Here is a 15,342-nt window from a genome sequence, read left to right on the forward strand (position 1 = left end):
GTGCTTGGGGGGGCACAAGAGGTCAACATCTGTTTTGCCGTGTTGCAATAACTCATTTTTGTTAGTGTCATCATACAGGCCTACTCGCTCTCAGAGAAGAGTGGTGATAGAGCGATGTCCTTCACATCACAAATGAGCTCCATGATGTCTCTGACACCACATATGTCTTCATTTGTGGACTGGACGGCTTTTATCTATTATTTGTTGCTGTCCTAAAACTATGATTGCTCAATCTGCCCATCACTGTCTCTTTTCTCATAACAATAACACGATTTTATCTGTAAAACCGTGCTGCCTCTTGCAGGGTTGTGCTCTCTTCAGAATTGAATTTTAAATTCTAATTCAAATTCTAAATCTGAATTGGGGTTTTGAATTAAAAATTAATTGTAATTCAAATTAGTTCACGTGTCACAAAAAAAAACTGTACAGCTTGTCAAAGCCTTTTTTTGGAAGTTTTGCCAAGAAGTCTTGAAGATAGAGGGTTTGTTGGCCTCGCAGACAGAGAACGATGGATGGATGAAAGAACATTATTTTTCCAGGATGCATTCACTGTTTAATTTTTTTTAATTACAATTCAATACATTCCTTTTCCTGTCATTCCAATTCAAATTCATGTAGGGTGTGGGAAATTCTATTCAAATTCAAACTCATGAGTGGAAAGGAATACGATTTTGTTCTCAACCGTGGCATCTTGAGACCAAACCAGGAAAGATTTTTAAGGACAGTGAGCCAGAATCCTGAACTTAAATATGAAGAGACAATACGGCTTATCTCAGTGTAGCTCTATTCTTAGCTGGGACAGATGAGCGGTATTGAGCGCCACTGATGCAGTAGAGCCCATGTCAACCCTGAATGTGATGTTCTACATGTGTGCTTAACTCACTGTCTTATTCCTGCCTTTAGGGTTAGTGTGGTTTGTAGCAGTCCATCTGTGTGGTAGGCAACAAGGTTCAAGGACAGGAGTCCTGCAGACTGAGATGGGGTTAAAGGGTGAATCGTGCCCTCGAAAGACCCACTTAGACTCTGTTATTCTGGTTCTTGTAAACTGTTGGCATCCATGTTAATTGACAAAAGAGTTTTATTGAATAAACGGAGAGACTGAAGCTTTGCGTCTGGTGTGGGTCATTGGGTGGCTCGGCCGGGATGCTTACTCGCATCCAGCAAAGGTGCCCGACACAATCCTCTACTTAACGTGATTGAATTTCAGTTCACACAATAAATCACAGATTTCGGTGCTCCTGTGCTGATGATATGAGGCACTCTGGGAAAATACTGTGAGCTTTTAGCACGGTACTTAAGATCCACACAGTTCAGTCCTTATGTCAGCGCACTTTAGCACTTGCTTCCATCTCTCAGACAACACCTTCTGTCATGATTGCATCTGTGTAGACTTGCACACTTGAGTTTCAATCATACCATGATGCAACTGCAAGACATTGGCAGATTTTCTAATTCAATCTTTCCAAAGTAATGGGTGTGTTATTCTCCCATTATACTGTACATTATGCTGACCCTGCACACTGAAGTGAGAATCTGTAATGAGTACTGACTAGATTTTGTGACGACCTCTAGACTCTCAGAAAATTGTACCTTTAGGGGTAAAATTGGGGGAGTATACTCAAAGGGTACAAATATGCAACCTAAGTTTTGATTTTTGGTACAAAGGTGCGCTTTTGGAATTTAGTCATTTAGAAGACACTTTTATCCAAAGCGACTTAAAAATGAGGACAATGGAAGCAATCAAAATCAACAAAAGAGCAATGATACACAAGTGTTATAACAAGCCTCAGTTAGCTTAACGTAGTACACGTAGCAAGGGTTTTTTAATTATATAATAAATTTTAAAAAATCAGAATAGAAAAAGAATAGAGCAAGGTAGTGTTAGAGGCCTTTTTTGCTTTTGTTAATTGTATAATAAATAAAAAAGAAAATAGAATAAAAAAAGAATAGAGAAGCCAGTGTTAGTTTTGTTTTGTTTTTTAGAAGAAGAAAAATAATAAATATTGTGGTGTAACCAAACATTACATCCTGTAGAATTCATGAAATACATTTTAAAAAAATGATCCAGGTTCACTACAAGTTAAGCTCAACATTATGCCATGCTCTTAAAAAAAATAAAGGTTCCAAAAGGGGGTTTTCACAGCAAGCTTAACACGATTTTAGTATGAAAACATTTTGTTAACCTTAAAACGTCTAGAAGAATTAATATGTGCTTTTATAAAAATTAACTTCACATTCCTGCATAAATTCTCAAAAATGACTCTATTTGCTTCCATTGTAAGTGCTTCACTGATTTTGCCTTTTTTAAAGAAATCGAGGGGAATATCTTTTTTTTTGTTTTTTGTTTTTTTGGTGGTGATTAAAATCATGCCACAAATGCTGCCATTTGAACTCAACTTTTACTGAACCCAGAATATTCCTTTAAATACTCTCTTCACTAGCAGTGTATCACACAGTGCAACACTCAAACAAATATTAAGAGGGCATCTTATATGTACATGTACATGATAATTCAGGTGTACTATCACTATACTTGCAGTGTCATTTACAGTATCAGATGGTTGCCATGTGAGGCTGTATGACTGTTTGTTTGCATCAGGCAGCCCTGTGGCCTCTGCGCTTGTAAATACAGCCCTGTAGAAGAAAAATGCAGATGACAACAAGAAGCTGTGAGCTGGGGCGAAACTATACGCGTCTTGGGTGTGCAGAGATAATGAAGCAGGAATTATCTCTCCATTAACTATTAATAGTCATCAAGTCCCATCATGTCTCTCTTTGGGAGAGCACCAGTGGCCCGAGGCTGCGTTAACCTTCATTCCACTTCATTAACTGTCTGTACCAAGCTGATTTTACACAGTTTTCTGGGTGTATTCAGTCATAGTACATAGGTTATGTACAATAACAAGGTTTAAAAGTTTAGATTTTTCTGTGTGTTACATAGGAATCTGATTTGCTGCTCTGTCCGTCACCCCTCATTTAACTCTATTGTCATGTGCACAAATAAGCCCTTCTCATTATCAGAGTGAGTGATAGCGGATCATTTCAATATTTGTCCCAAAAAATGAAAGATATCAAAGAGAAGGGTGCTGCTGATGCCTGTGTCAACACCACTCTTGATTTAGGGAGCAGAATAATGGAAATAGAATGTGCTCTTGGTCACCCCCTTCCCACCTCCCACCACATTAGTGAAAGGTGCTATAAAAAGGAGACCCTGACAGCATGGCAGAGCTGAAAAGCCCAGCTTTAGCAGCGTCAAGCAGGAGAAACAATGACACCAGTAACTGCATACTGCACGTCTTGTTCATGCTATCATTGTGCTCCTGTGAAAGTGGGCTCTGCTCGAAAGCCAGAAGGATTTTGAAGATTATCCTCCTCACACTTGACGCAGAATTTCTCTCCCTCTCTTTTTCACAGAAACAGCTTTGTTAAATATAGATTCTAGGACATCTGGCCTTGACCACAATAATACATTGTAAATCCCTTGCACATCACAAGATTGTGCAGTTCATTGTGTAGCAGATAAAAATAATAATATTGTATCAATTCATAGTTATATTAATTATATACCTTTTTACTTTGAGTAAAATGTATGTTTGGGCATGTTTAACATAATGTTTTATTCAACAACTTAAATTATAATAATAATAAAAACTTTAATAATAATAATTATGAACAACAACAATAATAAACTTATCATCAGTATGTTATATTATTATTTTTTTAATTGACTTGCATTGCCTATTTTTTATTTTAGATTTTTACTAAATTTTCTGAGTTTATTTTGCAGAACAAAACCTTAAAGTCTCTTCAAGTTATGTTAACCACAGACATTTCTTTCTACTTATAAACTGAAAAGTACTATTCTAAAATCCTGTAGGAAATTCCACAGGGAATCCATTGCAAACTAATCCTCCCTTTCTGGTTGAATATTCAGTGTTTATTATTCTCACATTATGAGCTGTTTGGAAAGTTTGTTGAGACATGGAATAACCATTGATTGGTATATTCATTTACCTTTATTTCGTTGTGTGCAACTCAGCTTTGTTTTAGCCAAGTCTAAATATATGCTAATTAAATAGATTTTAGTGAACTGTCCTCCAATTTCTGATGTGTTTTGCTGGCGACTCTACTTCTGGCTCTCTGGCCCTTTAAGAGCCCCTGGAAAAGTGCGGGGAAAAATCTTGAAAGTGAATGAAACTCAGCCATTCATAAAAATAAGACAAACAAGGCTTCGATTGGTCGTTGAGCGCTTCATACATATTTCGAGTCATGCTCGCAAATCATTGGTTTAGAGATGTGAATGACGTGCGCTCGGAGCCAATGGGCTTCCAGATTCAAATGCCTCTCGAGCCCAAGGGAAAACCGAGCAGTCCATTTACAAAACCTCATTCAAGTTTTGATTGTCGGAGAGAGCTCATCTATTGATCAGCACGAGCGCACTGCATCCTTTTGGGATTAAAATTTGAAACGTGTTTTTCAGTCCACTGTTATAGGCGCGTCATCTATACGGTGAGTTTAACCCTCATTCCTCAAATATTTATACGGCGTTCACTGAAATATCTGTTTGAAAGCGGTTGTTTTGCGCAGCGCGTAAGTTTATAGTTGGCTTGCTGCAACTGCAAAAACAGCTATCTCGCCTTGGGGGAAAGCGAACGCCATTTTCTCCAAGAGAGGGTTTATACTGTTTGGCAACCATTTTAATGCATGAAGTTTTTCCTGTCATATTTTGCGCCGTTGCAGTCTTTACAGAAGCGTGTGCGCTCAGCATTAGTGACATTTAAAGGTGAGGTCGGTGCAGCCTGAACAGTGTATGGTTTTGTGAATGGAGGTCTCTCTTTTTTCCCCCTCACGGATCGAGTTTCACTTCATTGAGTAAAACAAGAGGCCGTCAGGGGGCTCAAGAGTGGGAGGAGGTCCTCACCCCTGCTCAATCTTATATTTACTTTCAGCACTTCATTTAAGGCTATGTTTATGCGTCTTTATTTCCGCATAATAATACACAAAATGTGTGATGTATTTGGAAAAGTCTCTTTATTCTAAATGGAAAAAAATATGATAGAGTTTTAAAATAATTGTTAGCTGCTGACTTGTGTTACTGGTGATATTATTTTGTGTTTGAATTAATACTTCTGACTTATTTTTCTTTTTTTCCATGCATTTTTGCAGTAACAAAGCTGCGGGTTTAAGTATGGTAAGCTTGAAAAAAGTGCGAGCTCGTTCGCTCCATGACTGTAACGTACTTGAACGCTTAGCCGCTGAAGTTTTCCCTTCGTTTATTAGCTCTCAGGCATCTCTCGTGGTAACGTTAGCAGATAGTTGTTTGCTTTTTTAAATTCGTTAGTATTTATTTTACATGTTAGCTAGACTTCCATAGTTTCTCACCTATACGATGTAATTTCATTGTATGTATACATGTCAGTTAAATAAATAATACAAAATAAAATTGTTACATTTTATATGTTATGTGTGTGTGTGTGTGTTTATACACATACACACACAAACATCTCATAAAGAGTAACAATACCATTTTACAATTATTTGTATTTAATTTAACAGTTAAGTAAAGAATTGTTGTTTTATTGGAACAGCATCACAAGAAAGGTCAGAATAATACAAATGCATAAAAAATCTACAACAATACACTATACAATTACACTATAAACATAAAAAATACATTTATAGTATCAAGTAAAGAGCTGTTGTTTTGTTGAGAAGCATCACAAGAAAAGTTGTCATGGTCCTCACAGTTGCCCCTTCCAAGTGTGCAGTTGATCCAGTAAGTTAGTATCCAGTGTTCCTCGGAATAGATGCTTGGCCAGCAATTCAATTTTTCAAAGTTTATTCATGGACTAGTTATATAAGTGGAATATCAATGTAGTGTAACACGAAATGTATGCTTTCCATTTTCCTCCGTTTATCTTAATATGTTCACGATTCCTTTCATAGTCTAATCAGCAGCACAGATGGTTGGCTTTGCTTATGTAAGGTTTACATCCATCTCTACTGTGGATTGCATTACGTAGCTCTCTCTCTCTCTCTCTCTCTCTCTCTCTCTCTCTCTCTCTCTCTCTCTCTCTGGCTGTCTGTCTTATGCTCACATACGCTCTGTCAGGAGGGTTGTTGAGAGAAGGGGGAGGATGAAAACACAGGATCTGATGGATCTGCGGGTTTTGTCTGCCTGTCCGGTTGATCTACTGCATGATTCATCTGTTTATTTTTTTTTTTTCGTTAGAGAAAACCGAAGACCCAGAGAGATCAATATAACAATCGCTTTTAAGCGAAGACCCTTTTCTGGGAGCTTTCTTGAAGACCCAGGTAACATGGACGGATTTTATGACCAGCAAGTACCATTTATGGTCCCACCTAATGTAAGTAAATTTCTGCTTTTCTGTGGATGCATAAAGCTAATGGTGTTTTGTTTTTCAGCATTAAATTAGGCAACACTGACCATAAGTGTTTTTCCACAGCAAAAGTCATTACAAGTGGAGGAACTGTATAGCCGAGCAGTTAACGACAGAAAAAGAAAGTTAGTGGAGACTGAACTCGCTCAGGACACAGAGGGTAATTTCAACCTAATGAACATGACTAATGCATGTTTAGCAGATGTATCTGATTATTGAGATGCATTAACAGCGAGAGAGCAGTAGTTTGATCGATGCTGTGATTGTTGAAGGCTGCCTTTCATTTATCAAATACTTGGATCGTAGTGGGTTTTCATGCTCTTTGACTGTCTTGTCTTTGCCTGTCATCTGTAGAACTTTTCCAGGACCTCAGCCAGCTGCAAGAGATCTGGATCGCAGAAGGTTTGTAACATTTTCATGCATGTCATTTTTGCTTTGTCATGCAGCTGACATTTATATTTCAGACTCATGAGTATTTCTTATAATATATGCAAGTGGAATATATAATTTCTAAGTGATACACTTTGTCCCAGCTGCTGTTTATTTTTCATGACGCTCTGGCTATTTAATTTGGTCCATTGCACTAGCTTTGCAGCAGTGTCCAAAAAGCTGGCACTGAGATGGCTGTTCATTTTTCGATGAACAAAAAATACAAAAATAAATGTCGTCTGACAAATTTACATTGATCCGCAGATTGTTTATCAGCAGGGATCTTTCATGCTCTCCAATCTCTCTCTACAGCTCAGGTGCCCGATGATGAACAGTTTGTCCCAGATTTCCAGTCGGAGAGCTGTGAGTACCTTGAGATGTATTATTTATTCTCCTTGGCAGTGTACTTTGGATGCAGTCCAGAGAGGGCTAGGGAAAACGGCAGAGGCTGAACTCTTGGAGCTATTTATTATTCATCTCTTGCTAAAATTTAAAGCCAAAGTTTCATGGGAAACAAAGGAGATCTTAGACTAAGGATGGTGTCGAGTGGCCAGACAATCGTGTTGATTTGAGTTGTTGAAGATGCCAGCAGTTATACTCTCAAATGAAGCTCTTATTATAGTGCATATTAGATATTTTAGCATGCATAAACTTTTAAAGTAATTGATTTGCTCTTTAACATGGTCAGTGGTGTAACATCCCCACACACTCAACCCGATAGTGCTTTGATTTATTAGGGCTTAAATGGTCTTTCCGCTTTTCATTCTTGCCTGAATCCTCTCAGCGAGAACCCCCACAACCTACCTATTTTTTCAGTGAAATCAGCCGATTGGTATCAGCATCACATGATCCAAGCTCATAATCAGATTTCACACTTTCATGCACTCCGTTCAGCCTCTGGAATGGACTGGATTCCAGCGGGAAGGGGAGAGGAAAAGGCTTCCTCTCACGGCCTACCTAAACCCACCAAATCCACAGCTACTGAAGCTCTTTTCATTGAGGGTTCTCAGTCCAAACGCACCCAATTTGTTCGAGCCTGGCCACAGGAATCAAAGCCAAAGGAAATACTGGAGGAACGCTCGGCAGAGCTTTTTATGTAATTTTTTCCCCCCTGTTTTGTCTCTGAAGTTTGTTTTTGTTTTCGTCTGATGTTGAGGCTAGGAGACAGGGTGTGTAAAGGGCATGCGTTTCAGTGCAGTTTTGCATGTCAGTGTGGCGCTACTGAAAAGCATAAGATTGTTATGAAGGTTTCTGACATGCTGTTTATAAAATCAGGCACTTTTTGAATGTGAGCCATAGGTTTCTTCATGTGGCATTCCAGTGCAAACTTTTCTTACAGTCTTTTCAGTATCCAGGGGTCATCTGGACGTCACATGGCACCCCATGCCCTCCTACACTTTCCCAGTACTGTATCAATGGGCAGTGGCCTCTTCTTTAGCAATAACCTCAATGGCCACAGAGCAGGAAATCTTCTCACTTCTCACAAATTACATATTTTTAATGAAACCTGATAGAGTTTTCTGTCCTTCCATTGAAAGTTCACCCCACAAAAAGTTCACCCAAGTCTTCTGATGAGCAGATTTTTAGTTTTAACAGGTTTTTGTTCACATATAATAATCACTAATCACATAGAGCACATCAGATGTGATCATTTTCAGTGAACTAACACTTTAACAAATGCTTTGAGCTTCCACGTGCCTACCTTTTGTCTTTTAAGTACAGTCTGGGTGATTTATCTGGCTCGACTCGTGTGGATCCAGTTGCGTTGGCCATTATGTGGCGCCGGATATGAGAGCTTGATGCAGAGATCCAGGGGCTAATGGTTACAGTGCGGGGAGGAAAATCATTCAAAATCATTGAATTACGACCACACTGATTCATGAGTATTGACTCGGCTATGATGGAAATCTGAGGGGAGCGCTTTGATTGCATGTGTTGTTCTGCACCATGATACTGATGGGCAGAACGGAGAGCTTTTATTTCTCGGCAGTCAATTGTAATTACCCGTGAAATATGGCGGTTTAATGGTGAAGAAGAATCTCCTTCTGAGGCATTTCAGTGCACTTCTGTTGATGTGTTCGATTGGATGCTCTGCTTCATTAGAAACATCTCCTTCTGCTCTTTTCTCTCACAGTGATGTTTCATGGCCCACCACTGGTGAAGATCAAACGCGAACTGAGTCCTTCCAAAGAGCTCTCCCCCTGTAGCCAGGATAGAAGTCCCATGCCGTATGGAGAGAAGTGCCTTTACAGCTACAGGTACTTTCTTAGATATCCATCTCAATGTCATTGATATCTTGTCAGCGTGATGACTAATTGTCTTTGTTTTCCTCAATACAGTGCCTATGAAAGGAAGCCCACAGCTGGGTTCAAGCCATTGACTCCTCCCTCAACGCCCGTCTCACCATGTGTCCCCACCAACACTCTGGGGACACGTCCCCTGCATGAACAGACTCCTCCTCCCGTATGCAACTCAACATTAGGGCAGCGTCTCCTTCATGGGCAGCCTTCAATGACCAAGACCACCCCCAGCCAGCAGGCTCTCCCTCACCACAGCCAGAGCCCACCTTTTGCAGTACCCTGTCCACCCCTAAACTGTGACACTCACTTCAGTAATGAACCTAGGTGAGTCTCTGCATGGTTTCAGGACAGTTAAATTTTAGTGGCGCATATATACATACACATTTTTTTTGCATTACTATTAATATGAAGGAAAAAATATCTACATATGTGTATACACTTATTGAGATACGTTGCATTACGTTGCATTCAAAAGTAAATATTTTTGTGTGTGTTTGAAAGAAGTCTCTGGTGCTCACCAAGCCTGCATTTGTCTGATCAGAAATACATTAAAACAGTAATATTGTATAAAAAATACAATTTATAATTGCTGTTTCTGTTTTAATACATTTTATTGTAAAAGAAAAGCTGAATTTTCAGCAGTCATTACTCCAGTCTTCAGTGTCACATGATCCTTCAGTAATCATTCTAACATGCTGATTTGGTGCTCAAGAAACATTTCTTCTTATTATTATTATCAGTTATTAATGTTTTGTGGAAACCATCATGTGTTTTTTTTAGAATTCTTTAATTAATTGGAAAAATTCCAAAGATTTGCATTTTTTAAATAGAAAACTTTTGTAACATTATAAATGTCTTAACTGTCATTTTTGATCAATTCAATGCATTCTTGCTGAATTAAAAAAATTATAATTGCTTTAAAAAACATTTGGTAGTGATATAATATATTATGGCAGTTGACCCTATAGCCATGCTCATTTTATAAGCTCAAAAAATGTGGTGTACATCACTGCTTGGGGGCTCTAATAACATGACCCCCGTGAGAATAGATTGGCTGGCATCCTGCCCTGCCACCTGTAGCTGAATTCCTGGGAGCTTGCCGGAGAATGTGTGGCACATCATTTACAGCCTCTAGCAGAAGACTCTAAAGTGCTAGTGCTAAGCTGCTCCTTTATTTATCCTGTGTCACATGACCAAAATAGCTATATTTTAACATGCTGTTTGTTTATGACTTCCTTGAATCCTAAGCAGCTGCTTGGATTTAACTGAAAGTGCACTGTGTCATTTACTCCAAAGTTGTTTCTGGTTTTTGAATGTTGTTATTGTCTTGCAGGTTTCAGCGACAACTTTCAGAGCCTTGCCTGCCATTCCCACCTTCTGACACCCAAGGAAGACCCAACTTCATGCCACAGGTCCCCAGCACTTCACCAAGAGATGGAAGGCCACCTTACCATCGCCAAATGTCCGAGCCCCTGGTTCCTGTGCCTCCTCAGGGATTCAAACAGGAGCTCCTAGACCCCCGCTACGCTGAGCAAGGTGTTCCCAACATGGGCCCATCCCAGGCTGCCTTCCGCCCGATGGCCATCAAGCAAGAGCCACGAGACTTCTGCTTTGATTCTGGTGAGGACTGTCCCATTTCTTAGAAATGTATTCAGGTGTTCACGATCTGCCTGGGCTTCATGAGAGCTGTCTGGGTGAGGGCATGGAATGTATTTTGTGTGCTTGCACGGGCCTGTGACTTTTAGCATTGTTTAGTGAGGTGTATACGAACAAAAGCATGCACACATGCAAACCTTGAACCTTTGCGTGCAAAGAGGAGACATTCTGAGAAGGCTGCGCTCCTCATACCTAGACATTCCTCAAGTGCAGCATTATTAATAAACAGGGCTGTCAATTTAACATGCTAAAATATTTAGTCCTAGACATTGTAAGAAGTTTCAAAAGGTTGCATTAAGAGACCATATCTTAGGGTAGTTGGGTCATAATCCACATCAGGATATTTTGTTCTTGTCATGTCTAATCATAGGGTAACCCATTATCCATTATCATTGGTAATTTCAAATTTTTTAATAATCCCATTGTATGTTGTTTTGCAGAAGTGCCTAAGTGTCAGTCTTCATTTGGGAGAGCAGCAAGTTTCTACCAAAACCATGAGAGTAAGTGGCATAACCATTAAAGCATATACTACATGACTGCAGCTCCAGCATGCTAAAATCATCTTATCCTGTCTTAATCTAACACACAGTGTCTTTGTTTCTTTCTTCTTCCTGTAGACTTCTCATTTGACAGAGATCGGCAGTTGTATTTCGACGACACCTGTGTGGTTCCCGAGAGACTTGAAGGTAAGAGTTCACAACAGGTCATGTATAGTTTCAAATCAAAGACGAGTTAATGATCAAATGGTCATTTCAGTAGCTGTCAAGTGCTCAGTCTGCATTGTAGAGATTCATCAGGGCACCCCTTTCTTTGAAGAGAGAGCTAGTACTGTGGTGCGAAATGAAGGCTATGTCCACATTAGCCACATTTGTGTTGGAATTTCTCACTTGCTTGTTCACGCTACTCTAGGCAAATTCTAATCATCGTAATTCTTGTTCCTGACAGGGAAGGTAAAGCAAGAGCCCTCTGTGTATCGTGATGGCCCACCTTACCAACGTCGCGGCTCCCTCCAGCTTTGGCAGTTTCTGGTTACACTGCTGGATGATCCTGCCAACGGTCATTTCATTGCCTGGACAGGACGTGGAATGGAGTTCAAACTTATTGAGCCAGAGGAGGTGAGCGCCAACATTCAGTTTTTTTCGCTTTCTTTCAGGCACACACACCATTTACAGTAGCCCTGTATCTTCTTGCTTTCAGTAGCTGGGTTTCTATTCATATATTTTTGTGTTCATTTTGGGATAACAGAAAAAATGTTAATAGAAACATTAAAATGCGAATAAAAATTCTAAAATGCACATCAAGTCGGTGCCGATAGCCTTGTGGGCAGTTTGCCGACATGAAGCGCCGGGCTACGGGCATCCCGTGTTTGAATCCTGGCTTGAGGAACTTTCCCGATCCTGCCCCCTCTCTCTCTCCCACTTCGCTTTCTGTCTACACTGTCCTGTAACTATTCAAAGGCAAAAAACACCAAAAATAAGTCTTTAAAAAAAAAAAAATGCACATTAAAAATGCTTGAGGTGGATTTTATTCATTAAAGGTAATGGTTGGTAGTATATTTTCCTAGACGTAGATCTCCTGGTTTATTTGACAGCTTCAGGGATTGTTTAGCTACAAATCTTACCTCCACATTTTTATATTCCCACCCACAGACAATCAGCTTGAACTCAGTACTTTATGGGTGTTGAAGTTTCCAAAGACAACTCCCCAGCCTTTTTTCTGTTCTCTTGTCATGTAGCACTGATTTCAAAAACATTTTCGCAGTTCAACTGCATAGACAACCAAGTTTTAATAAAATCCCTTCTTACCTGGTGGTGAATTACCTCTTTAAGAAGACATTTACACATTTCTTTAATTAAAACACATTTACAGAAGTTCCTAGATGCTGAGGTAGTCACATGACTTTTTCGATAAGCAAGTCATGTCTGAATACTTTGCCAATATTATTGTCTGACACACTATCACTCTGACAAAAGGCATCTGCCAATTCTTAACATTTTGTCAGACCGTTTGTGTGCTCTACATCGCATGTAAATTTAATACATTTTTTTTATTTTTAAAGGCCACAGTTGCTTTCATGGTGGCTACAACCAATTTCTCTAAGTGACAGTGTACTTCTCTTGAACACCATTAGGTTTGAGAGTTTTTGCAATGTTCCAAGTTTTGTTGCCAACTAAATTGAAACCGCTAATGAAATGACAATCGTCATCTGTGTTTTCAGGTGGCCCGGCGCTGGGGCATCCAGAAGAACAGACCGGCCATGAACTACGACAAACTCAGTCGCTCACTGCGTTACTATTATGAGAAGGGAATCATGCAGAAGGTAAAGGCAGGTTCACGCAGGTTTCTTTTACTCTATGTTCTGCTCATAATCACAATAGTTGCTGTAATTTGTCCACTTTTACATTTTTTTTTGATAATCTTAATGCCTCTTTTCTCTTTTCAGGTCGCTGGCGAGAGGTATGTGTACAAATTTGTGTGTGATCCCGAGGCCCTCTTCTCAATGGCCTTCCCAGACAACCAGAGGCCCAACCTTAAAGCAGACCCTGACGGCCTGACCGGAGTGGATGACGACACGCTGCCTTTGGCGCACTATGACGAGGGGGCTTCATACTTGGTGGACGGTGGCGAGCAGTGTGTTGCTGGGATGCCTTTCCCTGACGGTTACGTGTACTGAGCCTGAACTGTTGATCTGACTGAAACACATCTGTCCCTATTGCCTCGACTCCTTTTGAACTGTTGCCCACGTCCAGATTAACCCTCCCAATCATTAAAAAAGAACGAGGAGAAATCTGCGAGCCACCTTTTCTCAGGCGAGAGAAAGGTGTCAAGGAGGTGAGGAAAGCTTAAACCTTCCTCGTGGCAAACGGTCACTGCCACAGAGAAGAAGAGGTTGAGCTGGAGAGGTTGACATCTCACTGCGAGAATTGTGGCAATTCTGTTTTTGACAATCTGCTTTTTTAAAAAAGAAAAATTGGTAATGAATTAAGAGACATCCTCACAGGAAAAAAAAAGAAAAAAAAACTTAAATGCAGCACTATTTAATAGTTGCCTTTTTGGTCTAATTTTGTTTTACCTCCAAACCATGTAGACAAGAAGTCAAAAGGGCTTTATTTTACAAGGAGAAAAAATGACCCATTTGTTAGAAAGCTGGCTTTTATACAACACTTTTTGTTTAACTAAATGTGGACAGCTTTAATTATGTTGAGGAATACAGAACATGTTCTTTTTGTATGATTTGGTTTTGTTCTGAGTCCTTTGTCATGTGTTGGTTTTATATTAACTTTTTGTTTTCATGCTGGTTAACCCAGGGGTTGTTGATGTGAAGTTAAACCAGAGTCACTCTTAGTATATTTAGTCAACTTCACAGGACTGTTAACCCATTTTAAATGTATTTCTGTATGCCTGTCGCTATTTAATTTTAGTTTTCACTTCCCAAAAAGCCAAATTTTGAATTACAGAGTACATATAATTTTCTCACTTGACAACATTCAAAAGGGATGCACTAGTCAGACTTTCTCCATGCTTTAGTGTAAGTGAAGGTCAAACAACATTTAGACTCTTACATTATTATTATTTTTGGCATCATTCTATATTTTAATGCACCAGGAAAGCAGGAGTATCAGGGCCTTGCATGCAATAAGGTACAAGAAAAATAAATTTTCCTGGTCAGCTACTCGTTGGCAATCTCAAGTCGTTGAAAGACCACTGCTTCCTTTCGCATGACGTATTCAATGATCAGCTGTCCACTAACATATCGCTTTATGCTGGACAAAGAAGAAATTGTGGAGTTCTCTGCATTTGTATTCTCTTTTCTTTTTCTTTTCCTTTTTTTTTTTTTTTTTAAAGATGAACTTATATATTTTTGCAAAGTCTGCATTTATTTGATTTTGTTGTATAAGCTGTGTATAGTTCTGCCTGTAACCGATACTCTATGTATGTTTTAAGTGGATCCCTGTGTTGCAGTGACTGCACACCAGTGGTTACCGGACACCCTTTCCTGGTGGGTTCGAGAGCAGTGCCTTTAAATGAGAGGTGCAGCTTCTAAAATAACCGTTTTCTCATGGAATGAGGGGCTTGTCTCAGTATCCACCACAAAAGGGTTGTCTGCACTTGTACAGGCTTAACCTTGTCCCCTCACAATGTGTACCTTACACTGCTGAGTTTATAATCTGTACTGGGTACAATAAACTGTCCATTCTGCTTCACTTGCAGTCTTGTGTTCTGCTTTTTCTTCTCCCACATGTAAGTAGTTCAGTGACCGAGTAGCCACATGTTTGATTTATATATACATTTATATATAAATATATATACAGTACTGTTCAAAAGGTTGGGGTCAGTAAGCTTTATTAATGTTTGTTTGCCAAGACTGCAAAAATATACAGCAAGAGTAATAATGTGAAATATTATTACAATTAAAATGACAATTTTCTATTTTAATATATTTTAAAATGTCATTTATTCCTTTGATGGCAAACAGAATTTTCAGCATCATTACTGCAGTCTTCAGTGTCACATGATCCTTCAGAAATCATTCTAATATGCTGGTTTGATACTTA

At 39.3% G+C, this 15,342-nt stretch overlaps 1 protein-coding gene across 1 annotated transcript; it reads left to right on the forward strand.

The window, feature by feature from the left end:
• Nucleotides 1-4,383: 4,383 nt before the first annotated feature.
• On the forward strand, nt 4,384-14,991 carry LOC107673585 (ETS translocation variant 5-like). The gene is made up of 13 exons (XM_016467626.1): nt 4,384-4,509; nt 6,233-6,368; nt 6,468-6,561; nt 6,756-6,803; nt 7,143-7,193; nt 8,965-9,088; nt 9,170-9,454; nt 10,464-10,750; nt 11,227-11,286; nt 11,404-11,472; nt 11,732-11,901; nt 13,005-13,106; nt 13,230-14,991. The coding sequence occupies exons 2-13, from the start codon at nt 6,321-6,323 to the stop codon at nt 13,458-13,460; spliced, it is 1,569 nt and encodes a 522-aa protein (XP_016323112.1). The 5' UTR covers nt 4,384-4,509; nt 6,233-6,320; the 3' UTR covers nt 13,461-14,991.
• The last annotated feature ends 351 nt before the right edge of the window (nt 14,992-15,342 follow it).

Source organism: Sinocyclocheilus anshuiensis, unplaced genomic scaffold (genome assembly GCF_001515605.1).
Source record: "Sinocyclocheilus anshuiensis isolate Anshui unplaced genomic scaffold, SAMN03320099.WGS_v1.1 scaffold277, whole genome shotgun sequence".
Taxonomy (NCBI): Eukaryota; Metazoa; Chordata; class Actinopteri; order Cypriniformes; family Cyprinidae; genus Sinocyclocheilus; species Sinocyclocheilus anshuiensis.